This window comes from Rhinolophus sinicus, linkage group LG10 (assembly GCF_036562045.2).
Source record: "Rhinolophus sinicus isolate RSC01 linkage group LG10, ASM3656204v1, whole genome shotgun sequence".
Taxonomy (NCBI): Eukaryota; Metazoa; Chordata; class Mammalia; order Chiroptera; family Rhinolophidae; genus Rhinolophus; species Rhinolophus sinicus.
Genome location: NC_133759.1, coordinates 71,013,484 through 71,039,404, shown reverse-complemented (window position 1 = coordinate 71,039,404; position 25,921 = coordinate 71,013,484). Strand labels below are relative to the sequence as shown.

Genomic DNA, 25,921 nt, shown 5'->3' with positions numbered 1-25,921 from the left:
GGAGACTCTGTGGAAAATGGTATGGAGTTTCCTCAAAAAAATTAAACATAGAAATACCATATGATCAGGAATTCCACTTCTGGTGTATACCTAAAAGAAGTGAAAGCAGAGACTCGAACAGATATTTGTATACCCAAGTTCATAATGGCATTATTTACAATAGCCAAAAGGTGGAAGGAACCCAAGTGTCTATTAATAGATGAATGGATAAACAAAATGTAATAGTATATACATACGATGGAATATTATTCAGCCGTAAAGGAAAGGAAATTTTGACACATGCTACAACATGGATGAAGCTTCAAGTTGTGGTGTGTTTTTGTGTGTGTGTGTGTGTGTGGGGTTTGCATATGAGGGAATCATCGTTGATCTGAAGCTTCAAGTTGTTACCCTAAGTGAAATTAGCCGGTCACAAAAGGACAAGTATGTATGATTCGTCTTATATGAGATACCTAGAGTAGTCAAATTCACAGAGACAGAAAGTAGAATGCCAGGGGCTGGGGGAAGGAGAGAATGGAGAGTTACAGTTTATTGAGTAGTTTCACTTGGGGAAGATGAAAAAATTCTGGAGATGGGTTGTGGTGATGGTTGCACAACAATGTGAATGTGTTTAAAGCTGCAGAACTTAAAAAATGGTTAAAATGGTAAATTTTGTTACTCATATTTTACATAATTTTTAAAAACTCATTTTGTTAGCAGATACAGGCAAGATTAGTGAATAAACAAGGTACTGTGTATAGCCACAAAAAGGCAAAACGAATGCCATACACAGGAAATTTCCACTGTGGGATTTCTTTGTTTTTCGGAGATCGGGTCAGGCAATGGAATTGTTTCCTACGACCTTAGGTTAAGGGCAAAAATGCAACTCTCGCCCAACGTGGGGCTCGAACCCACGACCCTGAGATTAAGAGTCTCATGCTCTACCGACTGAGCTAGCCGGGCGGACCAAATAAAATTTTTAACAATGTTAGTAATAGTTGTTACATCATGGTGGGATTTGGACTAGATCCACCTCCACGTTTCAAATTCGACTTAGTTAAGAGTATGATCCGGCCATTAAAAGGCTCTTGGCAGCCCAGAAACTCACATTCTGACGATCCTACCTGACTGACCTTCCCACTTCCGTCCGTTTTCTGCTTGCTGTCCTCTGTCAGCCAGCGACCTAGCTCTTTTTCATCCCCGGGAAGCTCACGGCTCGGAATGAAAACGTGCGCATCCTGATGCCACCCTTTGATTTATTTAAAATCCAGAGTTATAAGGCAGAGTCAGGGGATGGGAGTAGGTGAGAGTCGCAGCGGATACCTGCAATCGGTTGCAAACGCCATGATACGGAGTTTTTCCTCCAGGGCTGTGCAAATAACATTGCGAAACGTGGAGAGAGCAAACAAAAAAGAACGCTTCCATGCGCTGGAGATGCCGGGGATCGAACCCGGGGCCTCATACATGCAAAGCATGCGCTCTACCACTGAGCTACATCCCCACTTATGGAAAAGTGCCTCCCTGCGTTCTGTTAGCAGTTTACTGGGGCAGGGTGCAGCGGGGTGCATAGCATCGGTCAGGTGCAGCAACCCCGAGGACGCAAAACCCCTCCGGCAGCGTCACAAGGAGTTCCAGAGTCCTCTATTGAGTGACTGCAGGTGAGAGGACCTTGACCGAGAGACGCCCGGGAGAAGACAAAGCAGGGATGAAAACCTGGAGGCAGCGGTGGAAAAAGGGGAGGTCTTTTGACGAGGTTCTCAAAATGAACTATAAACCGAAAAAAAGAAGACTGTGAAGGGCGCTACTTTTGTAAAACAAAAAGAACGGGGAGTGTAGTAAATATATATAATATTTGTATTATAATTCAGAATCATTATGTTACAAATAATCATTTACAATTATTTGTAAAATAATTCAGGATCACTTGAGATGAGGAGGGGACTGGTGTGCAGGCTATAGGCAGACTTTTCAATGTGAACCGCCCTGTATATCTGAATTTTGAGCCACGTCCAAATAAATTCAATCCAAGAAAAGTTTACAGAGCGCCTACTAGGTACCTAGAACTGCTCTAGAAAATGGGGTCCAGCGGTGAACAAAACTGACATAGCCCATCCTCTAACAGCTCGTTTTCCAGAGGAGTTAGAGTGCTAGAGCATTGAGGGAGAGAATGTAGTAAGGTGTGATTTAAACAGTGTGGTCCTGGCAGGCTTCACTGAGAAAGGTGATATTTAAAACAAGACTTGAAGGAGGTGGGAAGTGAGCCATACATGTATCTGGGAGAAGAGAGGTCCAACTAAAGGGAACAACCAGTTCAAAGGTAGGATCTTTCTGACATGTTGCAGAACAGCAAGGAGGTCCATGTGGCAGGAGGGGAGCCAACAGTTGAGAGTGATAGGAGATGAGAGTTGAGAGGCCCCGTGCAGGGGATGGGGAAGAATGTGTAGGGCTTTTAGACAATAGTAAAGACTTTGACTTTTACTCTAAGAGAGGTGAGAGCCACTTGAGGGTTTGAGCAGAGGAGGGCCATGATTTGACTAAAACATAATTGTTGTCACAACTGAGTGGAGAAGATAGGGCAGGGGAGTGGGGCAGAAGGGGAGAGACTGTTGCCTACTGGAGATGGTGCAATGGAGGAGGTGAGAGGGTGTGGACATGCTGAAGACTGGTGGTAGTTTGTGCACAATTTTTTCCTCTTGGCGTTACAGAGGAGTCCCCAGTTTTGACCTGAGCACCTGAAGGGATGGAATTGCTGTTAAATAGGATGGGATGAGGAAGGCTGTAATGAGGAAGGCTGTAGGAGGAGCATGTGGTGGGGCAGATCAGAAGTACAGCTGTGGACACAGTGAGTGTGTGACGCCCCTTAGCACACGCAGGTGGAGATGCAACCCGGAGTTGGTTGTGGGATCCAGGCATCTTAGGGGGACCTGGGCTGGGGTTGTGTATTGTGGTGGCAGCAGGGAGAGGGTCATTCAGGCCCGGAAAGTGTAAGAGATTACAAGGGAGTGAGTACAGACCAGAGGTTCAAGGACTGAGCCAGGGCAGGGAGAGGAGAGGGAGGTAGCAGGTCATGGCGCTAGCTGGGAGAGCCTGGGAGGCGCTAAGAAGGTGTGAGGAAGGAGGAAGCACTGTTTGGCTTGGGATTTCTTGAAAGTTTTTTCCTTTGCTTCCCTCCCTTCCTGCCAAACCTCCAGGAGTCTGTTTATTATACATTTACTATGTATACCAGTTTCAGTGGTTCTATTTACTCCAGACCGCATGCATAACCTGGCTCAAAGACTTGAAAGAAGTTTTTACATCATCTGAAGACCCCTCCTATCCCTGAAACAAACCAGCCTCTGGGAAGTGCCTTTTTCAAGAATTGCCTGATCAATTCGCCTTTCCTTTGTTTGGCCTGTAGCTACATGCCTATAAAACCTTTTGGCGGTATTAAGAGCTGGCAGGCAGTCTTTGTGATAAGAGTCCACTGTCTTCCCTTAACTGGTATTTTGGAATAAACTTGTTTCTTTCCAACCTCGCCCCTCGAGTTTTGGCTTTCATGGGGCGAGCAGCCGGACCTTTAACACGGTAGCAAGAAGGGGCCTTTGCCTTTGGGTTAGGATCGCGGAGGTCACTGGTGACTTTGATAAGAGCGATTTCTGAGGAGGGTACGGGCGAAAGCTTGACCCCAGTGGCCTCCAGAGGGCATGAGAGAGGGTGTGGAAGCAAATAATACTGGAGGGGGGCTGTGAAGATGATTTGGAGGGACAGTAGAGGGTTGGGTTTTTTCGGGGGGATAACACCTAGTAAAGTAGGAAATTTTATTGTAAATGTATTACTTCTTAAACAAAAATTAAAGAATAAACAAGGGGGGAGGGGACAGAAAAAAAGGTAGGTACAGAGGTGGATCTAAGGCCACACTTTGGGGAGGCAAGAGCCAGGTTTCAGATTCCAAATTTAGCTCAGTACAGGGCGGGGACAAACCCGCACTCCGGTAACCTGACACTGTGGTCCGGGCGCCAGGCCCTAGCCTGGGCCGTGCTGGGTCAGCGTAGGGCGCCATCCAGGAGTGGCGCCCAGCTGGGCGTGTGTACCCACCTGTCCCGGCTTGTTTCCTACAGCTGACTGAGTCAGGCTGGGGCGGTCTGGAGGGGCTGAGCGAGGAGGGAGGCGGAGAAAGGGCCTCGTGGGACCGAGGAAGCTGCGGGCCAAGGCCTGGGACTGAGGGGTCCTGAGTGGGCGCGCACGCTCACACTTAGACCACCTCGCTGCACCTCCTGGACCACAGGCGCGCCTCCGGGTGGGTTTTCCAGCTGGGCGCGCCCCTAGCGGCAGTGTCCGCCCGCCGGCGCCAGCCACGCCCATCCTCCCAGTGGGCGCCGGGAGGCCCGCCCTGGCCTCGGCGCTCTCAGCCGCGTACTATCTGGTCCCTGTTCTCCCAAGCGCCGCCCGATTTGCGTGCGCCGAGGGCGCGCATGGCGGCAGTGGGGCTGCGGACCGGCCCGGGCGCCGGGGCCGAGGCGCTGGCATTGGCGGCGGAGCTGCAGGGCGAGGCGACGTGCTCTATCTGCCTGGAACTCTTCCGTGACCCCGTGTCCGTCGAGTGCGGCCACAGCTTCTGCCGCGCATGCATCGCGCGCTGCTGGGAGCGCCCGGGCGCGGGGTCTGCCGCCGGCCCCCGCGCGCTGCTCTGCTCGCTGCCCTGTCCGCAGTGCCGCGAGCCCGCGCGGCCCGGCCATCTGCGGCCCAACCGGCAGCTGGCCGCAGTCGCCGCTTTACTGCGGCGCTTCAGCCTGCCGGCGGCCGCGCGAAACGAACGCGATTCCCCAGAGGCGGTGGCAGTCGGGTGCGCTCAGCACGGCGAACCGCTCAAGCTCTACTGCCAGGACGACGGACGTGCCATTTGCGTGGTGTGCGACCGCGCCCGCGAGCACCGTGCGCACGCGGTGTTGCCGCTCGAGGAGGCAGTGCAGGAGGCTAAGGTGAGCGGCTGGCCCCACTTCTGCCAGACCCCGCGACCCCCGGTCCGGGTCCTGGTCCTGCCGTCCGCCCACTCAGTGCGGACGACTGGTAGGAGGCCCAGGTCAGCCCCTGCTTCTTTTCTCCAATCCCAAGCTATTCCATGCTGCCCAACACTGGCTCTGGGACCGAGCGTGGCTCTCCCTCTGTCACCCCCACACCAATATTACCCCCAACCCCCCTCACCTTTTCCTCTGTGCCTCATACTGGACCGCCTGCGCAATGACCGCCAGATTTGGCTATTTTCTTTCAGTCCATTCCCGGCCTCCAGTGGCGTTTTGGGCACACCCACACAACGGCTGCCCCCACTCTCGGCTCTTTACTTAAGTGAGACGACTTTTCCCAAGACATCCGGCAAGGCTGGGTGGCGCCAGGGTTGAGTAGAGCGCGGAGAGAGCCGTCTGGGCTGTGTCAAAGCTGCTAATTCCGGGCTCGTTTCTTTCCTGTGTCCTTGCTGGGGCCTCAACTGAGATGTGCACGGAGGCCTCGGGCACACAGTTCCCAGTCTTTCTTTGTTTTCTTTGCTCCCTACACTCCTCCAACCCTTCCACATAGAGGGATTTCTAGTGGAGAGGAGAGCAGGAAGGACAAGGCGTTGGGCTGCTGGGGCCGGGGAGGTGCTTGTGTTTCAGCCAGAATGTGCGCAGATGGTCTTGGAGAAGTGAGACCCAGGAGCGTTTGGAGTCACCCTGAAGTTGCCCTGTCCCCTATGTGCAGTCTGCTCAGACAGTATCCATCCGATCCAGACCTCCTCTATGAGGGCCTTCCCTTTCTCCTGGATCCTCTCCTCACAATTCTCCCTTCTCACCCTCCTCTAGGAGCTCCTGGAGTCCAGGCTGAAGATCTTGAAGAAGGATCTGGAGGACTATGAGATGTTTCGTTCCACCGAAGAGAAGGAGAGCAAGGAGCTCCTGGTGAGCCGGGTGCCCCCAGGTGCCTCCCCACAGCCACCCCACAACAACAGAGGGCTGGCCTCCCACCACCCTGGCTGTTTTTGGTGTGTGTTGGAGTGTGTGCCTGTGAAACAGTAGAGGTGGACTTTAGAATGATAATAGGATTCATATTATATAGGGTGACCGTACACTTGATTCTATAGCCAAAGCTTTGGAGAGTGAAAAGAAGTGCTAAAATAATCGTTCTAGAATAGCTGGCTTAACTGGAACCATCCCAGTGAATCAGGATGTATAGTTACCTTAATGTTAGGTAACACCTCAATGAAGGCCTGTGGTAGCACCTTGTATTTGAACGCATTAATGTTTCTGTAGAGACATGTGAATGTTCATACTAAGTGGAGACAAAATACAGTAAAATAGCCTCATGTTTGTCCAGGGCATGTTTTGCCACCAAAAGAGTTATGAAAAAACCTTTTTTCAATTTTAGAGGTTTTGAAGTTTTGAAATTGAGGCCAAGTGGCAGGCGGCTCTGTGGCTGTCAGCTGCTTCCCGTCTAGCTAAAGGTCTAGCTGAGCAAAGATTTGGGGACTGGTTTCCAGCAGCTTTGTGTGCATAGCGCCCCCTGGTTGGTAGGGACGATATTTTTGTCGTCTTTACAATGGAACAGGAAAGTGAGCTGGGGCTCATTTTGGTTAGGGAGGGCAAACCTGGGTCACGGTCTGTAATTTTCTACCTCGCAAATAAAGTTCCTAGCTCAGTAAATTGGTGTTAAAAGAATGAAAGGATTTACTAGAGCCTGTTAGGACAGGGCCCATTCAATTCTGGATTTGGGAATTGGAGGAAGAGGAACTTGAGGACCCTCCTAGCCTCACAGTGGGTAGGGGGTGGTGTGGAGGGGAAGACCCTGGGTTCAGATGCCCCAGGGTCCTTTCCTGACCCTCAGTTGGGTCTGGTGCACCTGCCTCCAGTGTGCATCCAGCTTTCCCATCTGATCATTCACTTCCCTCCGTAAGGAAGGGCCCAGCCCTCCTCTACTGGAGATAGGAGTAAGTGTGTGACTCTTCCGTCTGTGACCCAGAGGAACTTCCACAGTGAGGGCAGCTTCCAGTCTCTGACCCCACTCACCATGACACTGCTTAGCGCTTTCCGCTCTTTCCTCTGCCAATCCACTACCCCTCTGGCCCTCACATTCTTTAGAATTACGAAATACCTGCTTAATGAAACAACAGAGGTAGAGGACTCTTGCTGCATGATAACAAGGAAAGTAAATGCTTTTATTTGAAAATGCTCTTAGCATTTAGAGGAGTGGTTCTCAATGGGGCATTTTGCCCCCCACGGGACATTTAGCAAAGTCTGGAGATATTTTTCATTGTCTGGGGGCAGTGGGCTACTGGTACTTAGTGGAAGAGGCCAAGGTGCTGATTAAGCATCCTACAGCATAGCCCTCCATAATAATTATGTGGTCTCAAATGTCAATAGCACCAGGGTTACCCTGATTTAGAGTATTTTGGCTAATATTGTTCTACTTGATATTTCTTTGGGAGGCCATATGGTATAGTTGCAAGAAGTTCAGACTCTGGTGTCAGACTCGGGGGTTACAATACTGGCTTTCCACTTACTGGTCACATGCCTCTATCCCCTCATTTGTTAAGTGGGATGAGAGTACAACCACACCATTGGGTTGTTGTCAGAGGTGAGTGAGTTAACACCTGTAAAAGCCCCATGCTGCTGCTGCCTGCTTGCCCAGTGTCCAGGTGATGAAGGTCCTGGGGGAGCCATGGCCTGAACCCAGGTCTCCTGATTTCAAAACCCATCCACAGTCTCCTCTTCCTTAGAGTTTTTCAGGGAAGAGGAACTGACAGTAGAGCTTGTCATAGAGGAACAGAATCCTTCTCACTTTTCACTGGCCATGACACTGCTTAGCACTTTCCGCTCCTTCCTCTGCCAATCCACTACCCCTCTGGCCCTCACATTCTTTAGAATTACAAAATACCTGCTTAATGAAACAACAGAGGTAGAGGACTCTTGCTGCATGATAACAAAGAAAGTAAATGCTTTTATATGAGAGAGAGGTCTTGCTTGTTATGTCATGTACAGCCCCCCCACATGTTCATGTAAAGAGTCAGGAGCATGAGTCTGTGTCTGAAAACACAGGAGTGTAAATCCTGTGGATAATGGTAATGGAAAGAATAGAATATGAAGCCTGCACACAGCATATTCTCACTTGGGTCATTGTGGGTGTGCTGTTACCTCTGGTCACTGGCATTGATCTTCCTTTCTCTTTCTACTTTTCTGCATCTTCCAGATTTTATATTACCAGCATGTGTTACCTTCGTGATTGCTAAACATAAATGGTGCTTTTTAAAATGAAGTAAAGTGAGGTGTGAAAGTTGGAGGGCTGACGAATGTTATGAAACAAAATTGACCCGAGTACATTTTAAAGATCTTACTGGCTTTATTCAGTTATTGATGAATTGGGCAGCATCTAGTCTAGCAGACAGAAAGGAGCTCTATCCTTTTTATAGGCAGAGACTTTATAGGCAGTGGGAGGTAACGAGGAAATTGTACAAGGCAAAAAAAACAGGTTGGTTATTGCAAGGTTACTTTCCATATAGGGGATGGCAGAGGCTTATCAGGCAGATTACTGAACAAAGGCAATCCCCAATTAGCTGGTTTAAGACTCCATTTCTGGGAGAGCAAAACTGGAATGAAATCTGGTGATGTGGGGCTTATCATAAGTGAGTATTTTGTCTATTTTCTTGTGTTTAACACGGAATATATATATTTGGGGAAGAAAAAGTGACCTCAGTTTATCCCTCCTGCTTTGCAAATGAGAACACTGTAGCCCTCAGTAGTTCTGGGGTGAGTTTGACATTATCCTATGTTGGTGGGAGAGCCCAGGTGTAAGGAGACACACGGGCACATCTGTGTCAGGTAAAGGGAGAGCATGTGTTGAGCCTGCTGTGTGCTTAGAGTTGGGATATTTAAATTAGAGTGTGTATGGGGTGGGCACATCTGGGTAAGCCTCTGACTCCTGAGCAGTGAGCCTGCCCTGTGGGACGGCTCAAAGGCCCCTGTCTAAATGCCAAGCCTTGATGCCCATGTCCCCTCACCTCTCCAACTTCTCTCCTGGGACAGAAGCAGATGGCAGCTGAACGAGAGAAGGTGGGGGCGGAATTCCAGGCACTGAGGGCCTTTCTGGTGGAGCAGGAGGGCCGACTTCTGGGCCGCCTGGAGGAGCTGTCCCGGGAGGTGACACAGAAGCAGAATGAGAACCTGGCTCAGCTTGGGAGCGAGATCGCCCAGCTCTCCAAGCTCAGCAGCCAGATCAAGGAGACAGCTCGCAAGCCTGACCTTGACTTTCTTCAGGTGAGTCTGGCTTCCCAGGGCTTTGAGTCATTTATCATAAGGCCTGGTAAAGGCAGTGAGAACAGTCAGATCCTGTGAAGGGAACTGGAGAGGTGCCCTCATTCTCCCAGGGTTAGAGGTCTAAAGGGATGGAATAAAACTTCCTTGACCATGAATCACAATAATATATCTTATATCATTTTCCAGTATATACACAATTGAGACAGAAATTTGAGAAAATAACACCTTTACTACATGTGATGCACTTTGATGTTTTCTATTCTATTTCATTAAAAATAATCACTGTCCGCTAAATAAACGTTACAAGTCACAAATGGCTCAAGAACAGTCATTCAAAAGACACTGGTCTGAATGAGCAGTTGCTGCATAAAGGCTGTGATTTTGTCTTGGTGGTGTCAAGAGCAGAGGGAATGCTGGGTCCCAGAAGAAGGCTTCAGTGACAATTCTTTAACAAGGGGAGCATTTGCAGAGCTGTGGGCAGAGTCGAGGGACCCACCACACTGATGAGACGCCCAGCTGCCAGCCACAGTGGGAAGCCCTTGGCACCCATGGCCATGCAGGCGGTGGGACGTGGTACACCTGCTTATTGCTTGTTCTTCTGAAAGCAGGGCAGGGGGCCACTTCTGTTTTCTCAAAGGTGAATGGAAGTTACTCAGTGCTGATTTGGTTTTCTTTCATTGTTCTTTCCAGGAATTCAAAAACACACTAAGCAGGTGAGTGGACTTAATAGTTCCTTGGGCCTCTCTAAGCTTGTTCCTTTTTCCACTGTACTCTCCCTCTTCATTCCCCACCCCTGACTTCACCTCTAACTTCCCAATGCCTCACCTGGGTGCCTTCTGAGGCAGATGTGCACCTGCCTGGCTATGGGTATCGGCATGAGATCAGGCTCTCCTTTTCCCACCTTTCCCCACCAAAGGGACCTCACTGTCCTAATTGTCGGAATGGGACAGTGTTGGTGTGGGCCTTCCTCAGGGTCCTTGTCCTGCAGGTGCAGCAATGTGCCTGCCCCCAAGCCAAGCACAGTCTCTTCTGAGATGAAGAATAAAGTCTGGAATGTTTCTCTCAAGACCTTTGTCTTAAAGGGGCTGCTCAAGAAGTTCAAAGGTAGGGGCTGGGTCTTGTGGTGCTGGTGGTTTTGGGTACCGAGGATGTGCCTTTCCAGAACTGTGTGAGAAAACGAGCTGGGGTGTATGGTGGCTAATTTATTTAGATTCCCTCAGGGTACGAAGCTTCCCCTGGGGACAGACAGGGACAGAAAGGGCTGAGAAAGGAGAGTTCAGCTCTGACTAGCTCCAGGCAAAAGGGGGAAGCAGGACAGCAAGAGTCAGAATACTGCCTCTTCCCCTCAGACACTGGGCCTAGTGCCTCTGGTATATCTGGGGAGTTAGTGAGCCAGTAGGTGGTGTCACTGTCATTGCTAGATAGACAATCTCCTGTGTGGTTTATACATATCCTGCTTTGTTTCTCCCTCTCAGAGGATCTTCGTGGAGAGCTGGAGAAAGAGGAGAAAGGTAAGATGGTGGTGGTGATAGTGAGTGCCCCTTATATGGCCATGGAGAGAATTCACTTCCTGCCAGTGACTGTCTCTCTGGGCTTTGTGCATGGTTGGTTCTTCTGCCTGCTTGGCTCAGTGACTCTGCCATCTGCTCCCCTTTCCCTGTCATCCTCACCTCACAGTGCTGACTCCCTCAGGCCACAGTGGGACCTGTAGGGCTGTAGAGCAAAAGTACCCTGCACCTCGGGATACTTAGATTGGGGAGGGCTTGTCGCTCACCTGGACAAGCCTCTCCTGGGACAGGGTTGTGTGCAGTGGTCAGGGGAAGCTGGAGGAGACTGAGGACAGGAAGTGAGATGGTTCTTACTCCTGCAGAGCTCTGGGGTGAGTGGGATCCAACCCACAGTGAGGGGAGGGGCACTTATTCCTGATACTGATGATGGAGCTAAGTCAGACTTTGCCAGGGAAGGATCTAAACCAGCTGATCAGACCAGGCCCCTCCTCTGCTCAGAACCCTGCTCCGGCCCCTCTCAGCCAGTAAAGGTTGGAGTCCTCATTGGTTTTCCAGGCCCCACGGCATCTGGCCTCACTGCACACTCCCCATGGTACTTTGCAGCCACACCCTCCTGCTGCTCCAGGAATACACCAACCTGACAACACCTACCTGGGCCTGAGTGCTTCACCAGACAGCTGCCTAGCTGGCTTCTCACCTCCTTTATGTCTTTGCTCAAATGTATCTTTTCAGTGAGGTCTTCCCTGGGCCCTGTAGTTATTACAGCCTGCTCTCCTCATCCCTCTCATTTTCTATGTTTATCACTTAAATTGTCTCGCCTCTCCTGCCCCCGGAAAGGAAGCTGCAGTAAGGCAGGGAACTTTGGTTGGGATTCCCAGGACCTGAAACACAGTAGTACTTGTGCATATTAGAGCTTTTCATTATGGAAAATCTCAAACATGCACTAAAGTAGAGAGGCGAGCAAGGCAAATACTATGTACTCAACACCCACCTCCAACAATGATAAACTCATGGCTAATATTTTTCATAAATACCCCATCCACATCTTCTCACTGGATTATTTTGAAGCAAATCACAGATAATATCATGTCCATAAATATCAGAGATAAAAAAAAAACCCACAAAATTATAATTAGTGAAGTTGATGGTTTTTCCAGGATCTAAGTTTTTGATATCTCCCAATTGTCTTTTAAATTGGATTTTGTCCATGTGTTTGAATTGGGATCCAAATGAGGTCGGTATATTGCATTTGTTTGATTTCAACACATACTGGGGTGCAGGGTCGGGGCCCCAGGAATAAGGTGCAGGGGCTGTCTCTCCCTGTTTCCCCCACTGCAGTGGAGCTGACCTTGGACCCCGACACGGCCAACCCCCGCCTCATTCTCTCTCTGGATCTTAAAAGCGTGCGCCTGGGACAGCGGGCCCAGGACCTGCCCAGCCACCCGCATCGCTTCGACACCAACACGCGAGTCCTGGCGTCTTGCGGCTTCTCCTCAGGGCGGCACCACTGGGAGGTGGAAGTGGGCTCCCAGGACGGCTGGGCCTTCGGTGTGGCCCGTGAGAGTGTGCGCCGTAAGGGGCTCACGCCTTTCACCCCCGAGGAGGGTGTTTGGGCACTGCAGCTCAACAGCGGACAGTACTGGGCTGTCACCAGCCCTGAGCGGACACCCCTCAGCTGTGGGCACCTGTCGCGTGTGCGGGTGGCGCTGGACCTGGAGGTGGGGGCCGTGTCCTTTTATGCCGTGGAAGACATGCGCCATCTTTACACCTTCCGTGTCAACTTCCATGAGCGCGTGTTCCCCCTTTTCTCTGTCTGCTCCACTGGCACGTACTTGCGAATCTGGCCTTGAGGGGGCTTTGCTGGGCCTCCCAGAGGGAGTGGGTCAGTTAAGGGTGAACTCCTGGCTGCCAGTGGGAAGGGATGTTCTCCTTCGGAGCCTCTTGGTGACTTTGAGTCTGCCCTTCACTCTCCTGCCCCAGGTTGCCTGCAAAGGGTTTCTGGAGACCACAGCATCCGAGGAATGAAATTGGGTGATAGGGGAAAGGGACTCTGTGGTCAACTGAGCAGAGGAAGAGATACCTTGGACCCTCAGGGCCTGTCCCCTGCCTTTTGGTCCCATGTGGATTTGGCCCAGCTGTGAAGAGGTGGAGATAGGTGAAGACAAGTCCAGCTGTTGACAGAGGTGCTTTCTGTCACTGGGGCTTACTGCCCAGACTCAGCGGGGCCTCTGGCTCCCTGGAACAACACCAAACCCTGGTCCTGTGCTGTCCTCAGTTGCAGGGGGGCATGTTCTGGCCAGAACAGCCAGGTTCATGATCATGTCTGCTTTGCCTTCTTTGTCAGCTGCCAGCTCTGCCTTCAGAGACCTGAATCCAGGTGGCCTGATCAAATTGTCTACTCAGGGAGGAGCACTGTACTCCCAGCTCAGAGAATAGTCTGGGCCAGAACTGGAAGGAGACCCTTGACCTGTACATGAGGACAAGCCTAGGACAACAGTATATAGGCATGGCTACCCTCCAACCCTCCTTAACTTGATACAGAGTGATATGTACATCTTTGGCCTCAGTAACAGCCATGTGTGCTCACAGATGCCTAAATCCCTTTCAAGGGCCAAAGTACAGGCTCCTTTGAGGAAGGAGACCAAAGATTCTGGAATTTTGAAACACAAGACAGCACAATTTTACAGATGCAACTAACACCAGCATGGAAATGCACAGAGCACAAACACCCCTGACAGATTCTGGAATTTGCCAAATGTATTCCAGGAACAGCGGACCCTGGTGCCAAGGCCAGCTCAGCCTGTACCCTGGTGGCCATTATCACCTTGGCTAATTATTCCCCTGGCTTGTGTATGGCTGGGCTTCTGGGCGGTTGGTGGTAGGCTGTTCCTTGCTTAGTGTCCCCCAGGGAAGGGAGATGGAGATGGAAATATAGACTGAACTCATTTGTAGGGTGGCTTGGCTCATTCTTGACTCACCCAGTTGTGTGCAAGAGCACAAGTGTGAACAAGCATTTCTCCAGGCTGGGTGAGCATGTGAGCTTCTGTGTGTGAGGAACACGCACACATTGTTGATACCATATTGTGGGGACCAGGGGTGTGTGGTCTCGGGAGAGGGCACTTGTGAGCACATGCATAGGGTTTAGGTGTTGAAACAGACGTAGGTCAGTGTGGTAACCCTATTACCAACTTGTGAAATACTAGCCACCCCATGCTTAGGTGAGGGCCATAGGTTTCCTCCCCCACTAACAGGTTGCTGGGCTAGATGAAATCCAGTTTTAGAACTAATTCTGTGCTGCACAGGTTCAGACATGTATTGGCACGCAGAGACAGGGACAGTTAAATAGTTCAGTCTGCAAAAGTCATGGAGCTGTGCTCTGTCCCATGACATGCATCAAGGTTCTTGTAGGGCAGGCACAACACTCTAGAGACAGACCCAGTGCACACGGCACCAGGCAATCAACCCAGTGTCCTACGAGCTTGGGACAGGACTATTTAAGAGCCCAGCCTTCAGCAGCATTCCAGAGGGTGAATTCTATGCCCTGTTCCGACAGAATATAGCTGTAGAGTACTGTAGCCAATCCATGTCTTTGACTACCACTGATTTCCATAAGGATAATCCACTTCTAAAATTCATTTGCTACTTAAATTGCCTAATGTTATCATCAAGTCCTAATGTTATCTGGGCTTGTCTGGCTTTTGAATTGAGTATCACAATTACCCTTTGTGTCATGTAGCAGTTATGCCAAAGTATTCAACATGTTACAGGTCACAGAAGGTAGAGTGACTGGTGGAAGCCCTGTAGGGCCAGGCCTGCGGACTCCTGGGGTTGCTGTGTATGTTCAGCTTTTGTGTTTGTGATTGTATGTCTTATTAGAGTTTGTAGAATAACTACATAGATACCTATCTGATGTAACAACAGTTATATAACACTACACATGGAGAGTGAGAGAGATGTTCTCTCCGTCACCAGGGCAGCATGGTGACTTTGGATTTCACAATGCTTGTGTGACAGTGTGTGCATGTATGCCTTTTCCTCTCCCATCTTTTGAACATAAGACCGCTCAGATCTCTGGGCCTCTGAGAGCAATGACTGGCTTACCTTGGGTCCTTCTCACCCCACCCATTAGTCCCAGATCCTTGTGAGCTGCACAGCGGTGAGAACCTAGGTCCCTGCCAACCAGACGCTCAGCTCCTCAGTATCCAGAGTGAAAGGCCTGCCTCTGGCCTGGCCACCCAGTGACCTAAGTCATCTGGCCTTATAGAGACCATAGGGCAGGTTGGGACACCAACCAAAGTCTACCTACAGCTGCCACTTTCTGACCATTGACAGGCTAAGGCTCCTGTCCCTCACCTGGGCTCTCACTCTGTCTTCCTTACCTCAATCCCGAAGGCCCTTTTGGAGGCCCTGAAAGAACCAGCTCTCCAAGATTCCAGGGCGGGCCCCTAAGGATTGCCTTTTCCTAATTTGCCTAAAGGTGCTCTGACACAGTCCTTGGCCCAGCATCTCCTCACATTCGGACCTTCTGACTTACCCACTGTTGTCACACAGCAGCCTAGTTGACTGTGTCCCCCCCCCCCCCCCCCCCCGTGTCTTTCCTTGAGGAATGAAGAGTTTGTGAGACTGTGCCTTTTGGGAACTTTGTTTTATCATGATGTTTACACCTCATGTCTCTCTGTCTGGTCCCCAAAAGATGGTTTGCAGCCAATGACAAGATTCCCTACGGGTGGTGGGGGGGGGAAACTCAAGCCAGGTGGAACCGTGTGGGGAACCCCAATGAGCTGCCATGGAAGATCTGGGAAGGGGCCTTGCCTCCCCTTCCCCCTGCCTGGGAAAAGCCGCTGCTGACTTTGGCTTTCCTCTCTCACCTGATTGTGAGAGAAGTCATGAGAGCGATAAAGATCAGCTCTTTCCGCTTAGCTCAACGGAACAGTTTCAACATGAGCCCCAGGGAGGTGCATACCTCACCTAAATCATCATAGGACTTTCTGCTCTGGCTGCTGGTGGACAGGGATAATTGGTTTGATTCACTTTTGTGACATGAATGAGTCTCACAGACTGTAAAAAACAATACCACTTCCTTGTATGATTATCAAAAGCCACCAGTTGGCCTGATTCTGCGCTCCAGTCTCTTGCCAGGCTGTGAGACCCCTTCGCCCTCTGAGATTTAACTGCATTAAGTCTGTTTCTTTCTCAAATCTTAACCTAATGCCGCCCCTTCTCGCTCCCTCACTGCCCGTGTTGCGCTGGACGGGACAACCCACCACTCTATCCGCCTTTCCCTCTCCTGATCCCCCAACAGCTCCCTTGAGGCCCAACCCCTTACCAGCCCTGACCTGGATTCCGCTACCGACAGACCTTTTGACACCCTTTCCCTAACTCCTCCCTCGCAGCCGAGACCTGGCACTCCGATCCTCGAATACCAAGAGCCCCGCACCCCCCGCAACCGGACCTCTACCTTGACACCCCGCCCGACCTGGACGCGCAGGGCCCTCACCCAGTCCTTCACAGTTCCAGCCCGAACACTCGCGCGAAATGCCGGCTTCCTCCTAGCTGAGTTCTCTCCCAGGACTTGCGGTTCCGCCTACTGCGTGGACGAGACGCCGCAGGTTAAGAGGTGGCGGTGAGGCGGAGCCCTCAAGATCCAAGGGACGCTGGCCACGCCTCTGGTCATTTAATTTACTCGTTTGCGACTGCGCAAAGACGGCTGCGGCGTCAACTACTCTTGCGCAGAAAGAGGACTTGTAGTAGGCTCCATAGCTCAGGGGTTAGAGCACTGGTCTTGTAAACCAGGGGTCGCGAGTTCAAATCTCGCTGGGGCCTACATCACTGTTCTTTTTTTTCCCCCCCACCTCACTTTTAAAAATACTTTTCTAAAAGGTGGTAGATTTTAAGATGCGCAAGCCGACACTGATTTCTCCTTTCTGGTAGTGTATACCCTGGCGAAGCCTGTTCGTGGTCCAACGGCCCCTCCCTTCGGTCGCCTGTTCTCGAAGAGCCGCACCCACTGCGTTCTAGTCCTTCCGATCGTTGGCTCTGCTAGTCCCGCGCCCTTTCTCCCCCGTGGTCCCATGCTCGCTCCTTTCTGCGCCCGCTCCCAGGGAGCTCGAGGCAGAGCTTTCCGTTCCCCTCCTGGGGCGGGTCCTCGTCTCAGTCTTTCTTCTTGGTTGCGTGGGGTCCACCTGTAAACGCCCCCTCCCTCGCCCCCTGGGAATCTACTGTTTTAGTTGAGAGGGAGACTAAAAGTCTTCATAGCTCGTAGATGGTCCCTGCAATCTGGCTTCTATAGTGAGGTGGCCTTCTGCTAAGGCAGACTCGTAGAAGTCGACGAATGGCGAGAGACGGCGCGCAAGTACCGGAACGTGCCGGCGGGCTTCTGGCCTATACGAGGCAAGTTGGTTCCTGTCTTGAGGCAAAGTTTTGACTCTGGATGGGAGCAGGCCTGTGTGGGGGAGGGAAGCGCGTCACCCTTCGCCACGCACCCCACCCACTCCATTCATTCCTTCTCCGGAGTCTATACAGTTTTCTGCGAGTGATTTCTCTTCTGGTGCACCGGGCGCGGGTTCTGTGCTGCTGGGAGTCAGCGAGGTCCCCACCTGGGGCGGCGACTCGCTCAGGCCTTTCAGAGGATCCCCTTTGACTGGTGAGAGGTCTCCTGCAGTCTGAGACGGCGCGGCAGGGCATGGTCACGCCTCTGCTTCTGACAAGGCCGCTCGGGCTGGTCACGCCTGCGAAGGTCGCTTTGGGTGGGCGCCCGAGATCCCCAGTGGGCCTGCTCTGCCCACGGGCAGAGCTCCCCGCCGTTGTTCACTGGGGACTTAGGCTCATTTGTACATTTGATTTCCCTTAACAGAATAAATAAAGTCAGAGGTCAGCATATATTGGTTGTGTGTGTGTGTGTGTTTTAAGGAAAACTGAATGGTTAAAAAAACAGACTGCGAATGTGATAAAGTCCCCAAGGAAGAGGCCGAGAGGGGGAGCAAAGAGTGGAGCCGTCAGCTCAGAAAGCTGAGCAAAATCGCGGAGAGTGGCAACGGAAAAATTAGTACTTTTCCCCTCGGAGTAGGTCAGCCAACTCGCGTCTCTCAAGCTGTTTTGTAACAGCCAGCGGGTGGCACAAAAATAAACCTTTGGGCCAGCTCAGTGAATTTCGTCAATTTTCCAGCAGGGTAGCAGAATCACTTTTGTACTCCTAAATAACGAAGTGCAATTAAGCCCTTTGTGGAGAGCAGGTCCGAGATCAACGCGGAAGAGAACGCCCGCATAGCCCGGGCCTCTGGTTCGCCGGGTGCGGGTAGCTGCTACAGGACAGTCCTGGAAGAAAAAGGAGAGGTTGAAGATCCCGGCCCCCTCTGCCTTGAGCACCGCGGGTGCGCGCGCAGTGGTTCCAGCCTCGGGGAGCCTGGTTCTTCGTCACCTCATTTCTGCCTTGCACTTCCCTACATTTCCTGAACACTTTGCAAATAAGTATGTGTTGTTAATATTTTCATACAACAATGAAGAAAAACCCCAGCTCCTTTACCAGGCGCCCCACATGAAGGGACTACCCGGACTTCATTTCCATTGTCGCGGTTGAGGACCCAGTCGGTTCCGCGTCTTCTCCAAGCCCGGAGCCGGGTTCTCTCCAGGAGCCCTCCGGCTCTCCCGGCCTCTACGTCCGTCCCTGGGCCTCCAGGCTTGCACCGTATTCGGACTTCGTTTGGACCGGGCTTCCAGTGCCGAAAGAAGAAGGATGACGGTTCCAGTTTCCTGAGTAGCCCTAGCAATGAGGCGCTCATTTAGATTCCAGGACATTCAGACTGGCCATGCGGTACCGAGCACTGAGCGAGCTATCTGCGGCTGAGAGGTAACGGCGGAAGCGAGATGACTGAAAGGAATAGGATAGGATGGGCATGGAAAATTCTGAGATCACGAAACATTGCAATACCAAAAATAAAAGTCCATTTTCTTGGGTATGGAATGACTCTACGGAGAATCTGATCAAGGAGTAAACGAAAGCTTCTGTCACCAGCTGGCTCGTTGGTCTAGGGGTATGATTCTCGCTTTGGGTGCGAGAGGTCCCGGGTTCAAATCCCGGACGAGCCCGCTTTTTATTCCACCTTCACCCCACTCATCTTCTAACTAAATTTCATTACATTCCTTGTCCAGGACAGTTTTGGTCCTGAACGGGCAGAGGGAATTACCAAGAGTTCCGGAAGGGCTGAAGATATGGAAGAACATGGAGGAGAATGAGTGAGCGATCCCACAACGGACAGCCATCTCTGAGAGGTTGGATGCAGAAACTCCAGCGTGTTGATTCCGTTGATCTGGGTCATGAAGCCCACGCTTTCGTTGCCATAAAATTGTAGAATTACTGTATAGGCATAAGAGGCTTTCTTAACAATTAATAGTATATCTGCGACAGCAACACAGTGTAGGTTTCCGTAGTGTAGTGGTTATCACGTTCGCCTAACACGCGAAAGGTCCCCGGTTCGAAACCGGGCGGGAACAGTGTATCTGGTCTTCCTGTTTTACTTAAAAATTTATTTTTTGGGGGTAAATTTGAACTCTAGGACAAACATGGTTCCAGTCTAGGACATCACATCAACATCTCCACCTGGTTACAGAGATGTGCAGTCTTCCGTGGAGGAAAATAGCATCTAAATCCCTGGTTTCCCCTCCTCAGGCAACCCGCACGTGTTAAGATCTGAAGCCTCTACCCTTCAGGTGGTCACCAGTGCGCACTGAGCTCGCCAATCCGTAGCCGCACGCATTAATAGGAGTCCTAAAACCCGAGGAAGGTCAGGATCGCCTGCTGGAGTCCAACTTCGTACGATTGTTCTTTTGTGATTCATGGGATAAAATCTGGAGTACTGCAAAAGCTTGGCAGCGGTGGGATTCGAACCCACGCCCCCGAAGAGACTGGAGCCTTAATCCAGCGCCTTAGACCGCTCGGCCACGCTACCCTGCCAACAACGAAATCTGGGTCTTTTACTTCAGTGGAGATAACGACTCCAGTGGCCTCAGGAAAACCAAGCGCTGGAGCTAGTCTGCAGGTCAGCGCAGAAGTACATCCCAAACAGCAGTATTACTTGGCAGGAGGCCCACGCGTGGAATCTGAGCTCCAGGCTAGGCGCAGACCCCGCCCTGGTTTTGAAGGACATTAAAGAATGCACTCCTGCCATTCACCGGTGGGGAATGGGCTTGGTCATACAGGAAGCCTTCTGTAAGGGTGAAATTCGGTAAATCAATAACGCAGTTAAACGTAGCTAGTTTGCCGTTTGATCCATCCTGATATTCAGCCATTTCCTCTTTGTTTCTCCCCTCACTGACTAACTTAAGAACTCTATTCTGTTCTCTTTCTCAAGGTTACCTGTACCTCATTAATCCATTTAATTAACAGAATCCTAACCTTAAAAGAGCAATTTTCTAATACTCAGGTGCGCCGACACCAGAATCCAATTTGCAACTCCCTTGCAGTTTTTACTGGTGACGCATAGTCTCAGGCGGCGGTGGCTGGGTCTAAGTCTGGGGATAACATTGTCTTCAAACAGACCAGGCCCCAAGAAAGCTATCAGCCCTCAGATCTGCATCTGCCTGACCCCCCCCCCCCCCTTTCCTATAGCTAACCTAAAGTTAGGTCCCTATCAAACTCTACCCTGGCAAACTCATTTATCTTCCAAACAGAAGGGGTGGCAGCCATCATCTTTAGACATTGCCATGGGCAGTCTCCCTCTCTGCCCAACCTTTAATAAAACCTTTCTTTGCTCTCCTACTTTTCTGAGTCTGAATTCTCTCACCTTCTGCAAAGGACCAGGGGTTAATTTTACCCCAGGACACCTTCTACACTTAAAACAAACAAACAAAAACAACAGAAAAATACCTGTGAGTGTATATTGTTTTTACAAATTAAAAAAGGGAAGGACAGAACCTCAATTATCTCTCTCCATTGTTTGTTTGTTTTAAACCTCATAATACTGTTTTGGCAAATTAACACCGACACATTCAGAACTGTTTCTTTAGTGGTTGCGATTTCACAGGTCTCCATTGGTGGAACTCTGCCGCCGGAGATTTCCACCCTTTAAAGAGGTATTTCAGCTGTTGGTATCCGGTCTTGATCAGACTCGTTTGCTCAAACACTGTAGTGAGAATTCTCCCTACCCCCTTTTATAAAAAAACTGTTACCGGAGAGCAGGCCCTTTTCCCGGTGGTGCAGGGGATTGGTTCCTACACCCGGGGTCCAACCCAGCGGAGTCTGGGCTAGATTCCCACATTGGGGGTGAATCCTGGCTTCCGGGAGGAACACTGGGAATCTTAGCTGATACTTTACCAAGGTGGGCCCTCCTCAGCGCGTTGTCCAGGTTCTTGGCGTCTGGAGCAAAGAATTGAAGGAGACACAGAGGTTAAGTGGTAAAAGAGAAGTTTATTAAAAGAGAGAGTGCACTCCAAAGAGTTTGGAGCAGTCAGAGCACAAAGGAGTGGCTCAAAAAGCTCAAAGCGCTCATTATCAGAAGAAAATGTACACTTCAAGGGTTTGAAGCTGCCCCGAGCAAAAGTAAGGCTCAAAAAGGCTCTGACTGGTCAGGACTTGGAGTTTTTATTTCCTTCTCTTCTAAAATGGGCTACTCCTCTCCAATTGTGGAGCTGCTTGATTGATACCTGTGATTGATAATGTCCAATGGTTATGGTAAACGAGGGCAAGTCTGGGAAGAGAGGGGAGGTCTTTTGGGCGGTCATTTCTGATGGACTATGTTGGACGTGCAGGAATGCTACCTGATGTATCCAGGGGTCTTGAAGACCCAATTCCTGTCTCTAACTGCCTGCCTTATGTCCCCCTTGAGTGACGTGATCCCCATAAATCTCTATGGGAAGTTGAAGGACAGGAGATTTCTTCTGTATCTGCTTCCTGCTGAATGTGGCAGTTGTCCCGACCTATTGGTGATTCACGCGACTCTCACCCTATCTGATCTTAGATAAGGGGAAGGGGTCTCAAGATGATCCACCTAGAGGACCATGTTGACCTCCTTGGTCAGGAAGTCTTGGTGGGGCATTGCTTGTATCCCACCACCCCTAGACGAGAAGAGACAGATTTAAAACTGAATTAAAAGTGTTGGCCCAAGAAGCAGGATTCAAAGCCACTGGCACAGGGTGATTGTGGGGTGAAAATTTGTTCAGCTTCATGGACCCTGGCCTTTCTTCTGGTTTAACCGGTCATTCAGTTATTATTCACCTGGGAGCTAGGCCTGGAAAGAGCACTGTGATACAATGCCTGTAGTCAACAGACATTAATCACAAGCTTTAGGGTAATTACCTAAAGCAGGAGGTAGGAGATTTCTATGATTCAGGTCAAAAACAATCTATTATTTATGATTAAGAAACTGATTTGAAAAAATGATTTTAACCAGGGACTACGGAGCCAAAACACTAGTGAAAAGAAAACTTAGAGTTTCTATAGTGAGAAGGCTTTCATTTGGCATGTATCAAAACCATTTTTAAAAATTTAGCAAAATCCAGGAAATACATATAGAAAAAAGTTCACCTGCAAGCCAAAATCTCAGAGATAACCACCAACATTTGGTGAATTAATCTCCACTTTGTTTTTCTGTTGATTTTTGCCCTGCACCAATATGTCCGTTTCCTTAGTTGTGATATTGCTGTTGATATAGATTTGAATCATACTTTTTTAAAAATTAGTTTCAGGTGTACAAAGCAACGTAATAGTTAGACATGTAAACTCCTCATAAAGTGATAACCCCCCTCCCCCAAGCTACTACCCCTCTGACATCTTATATAGCTGTTACAATACCACGTAGACTATCTTCCGTATGTTGTATTACACATCCCGTGACTGTATATACCTGTATATTTAGTTATACTTAACATTCGATATTATTCTACTTCAGCTCTTCAGGTGTATAGCACGTTGGTCAGGCAGCTACACACTCTATGATGTGATCACCCTGGTAAGCCCAGTGCTTATTTGGCACCTTACGTGATCTTTACAACATTGTTGATTATATTTCCCATACTATATTAACTATCAATTTATATCTCTTAATGCCTTCACCTTTTTCACTCTGACCCCAACCACAGTCCCATCTATCACCCTGATAGATCTAGTACCTATCTGGCACCATACCTAGTTATTACAATATTGTTGACTATATTCCTTATGGTATACCTTACATCCCCATGACTACTTTATAACAACCAATTTGTTCTTCTTGATCCTTTCCCATTTCACCTATCCTTAACCCCCCTCCCCACCATCTTAAAGAAGTCCCTCTAAGAGTCCTTGTAATACTGGTTTGGTGGTGATGAACTCCTTCAGCTTTTTCTTTATTTTTTATTTTTTATTTATTTTTTAAATTTATTGGGGTCAGCTTTTTCTTATCTGGGAAGCTCTTTATCTGTCCTTCAATTCTAAATGATAGCTTTGCTGGGTAGAGTAATCTTGGTTGTATGTTGCTGCTTTTCGTCACTTGGAATATTTCCTGCCACTCCCTTCTTGCCTGCAAAATTTCTGTTGAGAAATCAGCTGCCAGTCTTATGGGGGCTCCCTTGTAGGTAACTAACTGCTTTTCTCTTGCTGCTTTTAAGCTTCTTTCTTTGTCTTTAAGCTTTGTCATTTTAATTATGATGTGTCTTGGTGTTGGCCTCTTTGGGTTTATCTTGTTTGGGACTCTGTGTGCTTCTTGGGCTTGTATGTCCATTTCCTTCACCAGGTTAGGGAAGTTTTCTGTCATTATTTCTTCAAATAGGTTTTCAATTCCTTTCTCTCTCTCTCTTCTCCTTCTGGTACCCCTATAATGCAAATGTTGGTACACTTGATATTGTCCCAGAAGCCCCTGAAACTCTCCTCAAGTTTTTGGATTCTTTTTTCTTTTTTTTGCTGTTCTGGTTGAGTGTTTTCCACTACCTTATCTTCTACATCGCTGTTTGGATCCTCTGCTTCATCTAGTCTACTGTTGATTTCCTGTAATATAGTCTTCATTTCCATTATTTCCTTTATTTCTTACTGAAATATATTCTTTGTTTCCTTTATTTCTGACTGGTTCTTTTTTATGGTTTCCATCTCCATTTTTATGAGATCATTGAGCGTTTGGAACTCTGCGTTTGATAGATTGCTTATCTCTGTTTCCCTTAGTTCTTTTTTCTGGAGCTTTGTTCCATTCTTTCATTTGGGACATGTTTCTTTGTCTCCTCATTTTGGCTGCCTCCCTGTGTTTGTTTCTATATATTAGGTAGGACTGATATGTCTTCCGGTCTTAGTAAAGTGGCCTTATGTAGTAGGTTTGCTGTGGGGTTCAGTGACAGTCTTTCTGGTCACCTGAGCCACGCATTCCAGGTGCGTTTCTTGTGTGGGTTGTGTGTGCCCTCCCCTTGTAGTTGAGCCTTGGTTGATAATTGCACATCAATGTGAGGGGCTGACCCTCGGGCTCACTGTTTGTGAGGACTGGCCTTGACTACAGTGGAAGAGTTGTGCTGGGGCTGATCCTACAGAGCAGGATCTGCCTCAGCAGGACTCTGGTGCCTGCCCAATCTGTCCCTTGGCTGTGTCGTACTTGGAAGTGGCTACGTGATGCTGTAGCTCATTTTGAAGCTGGCCACTGCTGGGGGTGCCAGCCCCAGGACCACCTTGGAGGGGATCCACTGTAGGTCAAGTTCAGCCACAGCCCGTGCCCCACCCGGGGCGACCTAGCGGGAGGAGCACCTGTGAGTGCAACCGCACTGTCTCACTCAGTCAAAATCTACGCTGTTTTACACAACCAAAAATTATGGGGACTTCTCTCCCCAGCACTGGAATCCTGGGCTGGGGTGGGGCTGGTATCTCTCACTCCTTTAGGGGTTGGGGGGACCCCCACAGCTGAAATAGACCTCCCGATCTTTGTGTGGGACCAACCCGTTCTGAATCTCTGACCTTCCTACCAGTCTGGAGGTGGTTTCTTCTGTACATCCTTAGTTGAAAGGCTTCAGTTCAGCTTGATTTTAGGTGATTTTCAATAATGGTAGTTTTGCAGATTAGTTGTAATTTTGACGTGGTTGTGAGAGAAGGTAAACACAGCGTCTACCTACTGCACCTCTTGGTTGTCTCTGAATCATACTTTTCAAACTTAGATTTTGTGGACGAAACAGGGGCCACATACTAAACCTGACAAGCTCAGGGGAGGCCTGCATGGTAGGACCTACAAACTCAGAGACCAAAATTAACCGCATAGGATGGTCTGAACATGAAAATTCCTAACTAGAAGTGGGTCAAGGCCAGTAGTCACATCATTGGCCTGTAGCTTCCTTGACAAAGGTCAATCTTTACTTTAAGTGAGACTGTCTATTGTATTTTTTGCATCTAAGATAACATGCCCTTGGAATGTCAGAGTAATCTCTTTTTCTGGACCCCACAGGATACAACCTGTCACACTAGAGCAGGAAACTACAGAATCCCTCAGTGTTATTCTTGTCCCCTGATTACCATCTCTTTGTGCTGTAAAATGCTAACTATTAACTACCCTGTACCTACCAATGTAAAGAAAGTATCTCTCCAATTTACTTTTTATCCAATCCCAGAGGTTGCCTCACTTAGCTTTCTTCCACCCCCTTAATCCACCACCAATGGATTTCACGTTAACTCTCCTCCTTTGATTCTAATGTATAAAATAATTTGTAAAATGGTCATTTTTTGGAGCATTTTCTCAATCCATTGAGATTTTGCTTCCTGGCAATTGTCATCAGTTTGGCTCAAATAAACTTTTATACATTTTCTCTTAGGCTGGATTTTTTTGTCCACAATTTTATGTCATTAAATCTACACAAACCCTATTTGAATAGCTGGCTCAAATTCTAGAAGACCAAAGTAGTCTGATTTGTGTCCTTCGGGCCCTGACTTTGAATGGGAAGTTGGAAGACAGCAGGGTACCCAGTGCTAGAGCAGGGCACACTGGGGTTACCACTGTACCCTGGTACATTTATTCTTGCTGCTTAGTTTCTCAATGTAAAGATTGCTGGGTGATTCTTATAACTATCTCTAGCTGTCTGTTTTTAAGCCAATGTGTGTGTCTTTCAGGCCTCATGGGTCTGCAGAGATGGTCTCACGCTGAATATTTTGTGTTTTAAACACAGGACCTCACGCTCTGTTATTTTGATTGTATGACCTTCCACACAGCTATCTCTGCCACTGTAACAGTGATCCTGTACCTTTCA

At 49.3% G+C, this 25,921-nt stretch overlaps 1 protein-coding gene and 6 non-coding genes across 15 annotated transcripts; 4 read left to right on the top strand and 3 right to left on the bottom strand.

The window, feature by feature from the left end:
• Positions 1 to 869: 869 nt before the first annotated feature.
• Positions 870 to 942, bottom strand: TRNAK-CUU (transfer RNA lysine (anticodon CUU)). The gene has a single exon. It is a non-coding gene; the product is annotated as a tRNA-Lys (tRNA).
• Positions 943 to 1,408: 466 nt separating this feature from the next.
• On the bottom strand, positions 1,409 to 1,480 carry TRNAA-UGC (transfer RNA alanine (anticodon UGC)). The gene has a single exon. It is a non-coding gene; the product is annotated as a tRNA-Ala (tRNA).
• A 2,440-nt stretch (positions 1,481 to 3,920) lies between these two features.
• TRIM7 (tripartite motif containing 7) lies at positions 3,921 to 25,481 on the top strand. 9 transcript variants are annotated; one of them, XR_012489755.1, is made up of 9 exons: positions 3,921 to 4,937; positions 5,793 to 5,888; positions 9,006 to 9,236; positions 9,927 to 9,949; positions 10,225 to 10,340; positions 10,712 to 10,747; positions 16,138 to 18,590; positions 18,893 to 19,012; positions 19,410 to 25,481. XR_012489755.1 is itself a non-coding variant. In XM_019719420.2 (7 exons), the coding sequence occupies exons 1-7, from the start codon at positions 4,431 to 4,433 to the stop codon at positions 16,299 to 16,301; spliced, it is 1,173 nt and encodes a 390-aa protein (XP_019574979.2). In that variant the 5' UTR covers positions 3,921 to 4,430; the 3' UTR covers positions 16,302 to 25,481. The 9 variants fall into 9 exon arrangements, 3 of the variants coding, with proteins under 3 accessions (XP_019574979.2, XP_019574980.1, XP_019574978.1); XR_012489753.1 differs by having other exon boundaries at positions 18,893 to 25,481; XR_012489754.1 differs by having other exon boundaries at positions 16,138 to 19,012.
• On the top strand, positions 16,495 to 16,567 carry TRNAT-UGU (transfer RNA threonine (anticodon UGU)). Its single transcript has one exon. It is a non-coding gene; the product is annotated as a tRNA-Thr (tRNA).
• Positions 18,758 to 18,829, top strand: TRNAP-UGG (transfer RNA proline (anticodon UGG)). Its single transcript has one exon. It is a non-coding gene; the product is annotated as a tRNA-Pro (tRNA).
• Positions 19,162 to 19,234, top strand: TRNAV-AAC (transfer RNA valine (anticodon AAC)). Its single transcript has one exon. It is a non-coding gene; the product is annotated as a tRNA-Val (tRNA).
• TRNAL-AAG (transfer RNA leucine (anticodon AAG)) lies at positions 19,608 to 19,689 on the bottom strand. Its single transcript has one exon. It is a non-coding gene; the product is annotated as a tRNA-Leu (tRNA).
• Positions 25,482 to 25,921: the final 440 nt, after the last annotated feature.

Excerpts from the sequence above, each read along its gene's own strand:
- TRIM7 (XM_019719419.2), top strand. The coding sequence starts at position 4,431 with ATGGCGGCAGTGGGGCTGCGGACCGGCCCGGGCGCCGGGGCCGAGGCG. Across the intron at positions 9,237-9,926 it reads CTGACCTTGACTTTCTTCAG|GAATTCAAAAACACACTAAG; the intron begins GTGAGTCTGGCT and ends TGTTCTTTCCAG. Across the intron at positions 10,341-10,711 it reads GCTGCTCAAGAAGTTCAAAG|AGGATCTTCGTGGAGAGCTG; the intron begins GTAGGGGCTGGG and ends TCTCCCTCTCAG.